General features: G+C 60.3%; 1 protein-coding gene across 1 annotated transcript in view; it reads left to right on the top strand.

Moving 5' to 3' along the window:
- SNRPD2 (small nuclear ribonucleoprotein D2 polypeptide) overlaps positions 1-1,409 on the top strand; it is a 4,920-nt gene extending 3,511 nt beyond the window's left edge. Inside the window, exon 4 of the mRNA XM_077747204.1 lies at positions 963-1,409. Coding sequence (XP_077603330.1) covers positions 963-1,309 — 347 coding nt within the window. The 3' untranslated portion in view covers positions 1,310-1,409. The remainder of the gene's footprint in view (positions 1-962) is intronic.
- Positions 1,410-2,065: the final 656 nt, after the last annotated feature.

Raw genomic sequence — 2,065 nt, forward strand, 5'->3', positions numbered from 1 at the left:
CGTCTCCTGTCCTCCTCCTTCCCTTCAGAAGCTCGCCCTCCGTGCATGCCTGGCCTTTGCCACCCGGCAGTCCCCCCAGATGGCACCGAGTCGCAAGGCCCAGAGCTTCCCAGCTCTTCTCCACGATTTTCTTTTTTTTCTCCCCCCAGGTTTTTTTTTTTTTTAACAGTTTATTGTCAAGTTGGTTTCCATATAACACCCAGTGCTCATCCCCACAAGTGCCCTCCTCCATGCCCATCTCCCCCTCCCCCCATGCACGATTTTCCTCTCTCCTTGCCGCGTGCTCACGTTTTCCTCGTGCCCTCCGTCCCTTCACCCGGCTTTAGCTGCTCTTTGTAGCAGCTGACGTAACCCGGCGGCACTTCTGGTCCGTTGGTTGACTCGCTTAGTTAGCACCCTTCTGTCCGCGCTGGGACGCGCACCCCATCAGGGCCAGGACACCCTCTGTTTCTTTCACTGCTGTGTTTCTCGCACGCGTTTGTCAAGGGAGCTAATCCGTCCCGTCGTCACAGGTGGGTCCCTGGCGCCCTGAGCAGGACTGCGGTGCAGGTGGCGTGTCACCATAGGCCCCTGGTTCTCTAAAGAGAAGCAGCGTCCCTGCTGGTGCCTTTAGAAGCGCTTGGAGTTAAGAAAGAAAGCCAAGCAGACCCGTTTTGCTTGCCTTTATCCTGGGCCAGTCCCTGTCCTGAGTCTTGACAAGAATGCTGTACTGATTTTTTTTAAATTATTTTAGAAAGAGCAGGGACGGGCAGAGAGAGGGAGGGAGAATCCCACACAGGCTCCACATTCAGCTTGATGCGGGACTCGATCCCATGACCTGGGGATCATGCCACGAGCCGAACTCAGGAGGAGGACACTAACTGACCGAGCCACCCAGGCGCCTCTGCGTTGATTCAGTTAACCAGGACACTGTAGGAGGGAGGTGCTGTGCATGGCTCCATGTTAGAGAGGAGGACACTGAGGCACGGAGGGGCGGAGTTCACTGCCCCAGCGTCAACCCGGGGACTTGCAGAGGTGGCGCGGGAGCCCCCGCGGTCCTGGGCCCCTGCCCGCACCTTCTCCCACGTGGTGCTGCCGGAAGAAGGGCGGGCGGGAGGCTCCCACCTCACTGCTGGTGCCCTCCGCCCCCACCAGGCACTGCAACATGGTGCTGGAGAACGTGAAGGAGATGTGGACCGAGGTCCCCAAGAGCGGCAAGGGCAAGAAGAAGTCCAAGCCAGTCAACAAGGACCGCTACATCTCCAAGATGTTCCTGCGCGGCGACTCGGTCATTGTGGTCCTGCGGAACCCGCTCATCGCCGGCAAGTAGGGGCGTCCTCGCCACCGCCGGAGCTCCCCCCCCACCCCGTCCTGCGGAGAGCCACCTGTGTAACGGAAGAAATAAAGCCCTGCGTCTTTTTTAGTAGCAACTGTCTGGTCCCAGAGCCTTGAGAGCGAGGCCGACTCAGGGGGACGGAGGCAGCTGGGCGCTGGGGCCGGGACCTCTCTGAGCAGGCGAAGAGGTCCCGTCTCTGCCCCGTCCAGGCCTCACTTTTCCCGTCTGTGAAACGAGCAGATGGGATGCAGAGAGCTTGCTCTTCCGCCTTCATCTTTTCGAGCTGCTTCTCACCGCCGCATCTCTCTCTCAGGAAGTTGGGGTCTAACTCAGAATTGCTTTCAGTCTTGTTTTCCATTTGTTCAGCCAGGAAACAGGCCCCCAAGAGCCTGCCCTGTGGCGGGCCCGTGTTGCAGTGCTGAGGACACGGCAGTACCCAGGAGAGTCCCGACCTGCCCTCGCCTGGAGGGGGGGGCCAGGGGCNCCTGTCCGCCCCTGTGAGCGGGCGCTGTTAATTCTCTCCTCCGCTTCCAGAGGAGGGAACTGGGAGGTCCAGAGGTGCCCCGCCCGGAAGCGGTGCCGTCCACACCCCCCTGCCCCTGGGTCGGGGGCTCAACCCGGAGCTCTTTGGCCCTCAGATCAAAACTTGGTTGCCCCCGGGGGAAATTCTCTGACAAATGTAGGGAGATGGAGCTGGGGAGGCTGGGGCTCACTGTGGGGAGGGGGATAAGGAGGGCCCTTGTCTTTCTC

The sequence above is a fragment of the Crocuta crocuta genome, unplaced genomic scaffold (assembly GCF_008692635.1).
Source record: "Crocuta crocuta isolate KB4526 unplaced genomic scaffold, BGI_CrCroc_1.0 scaffold334, whole genome shotgun sequence".
NCBI lineage: Eukaryota > Metazoa > Chordata > Mammalia > Carnivora > Hyaenidae > Crocuta > Crocuta crocuta.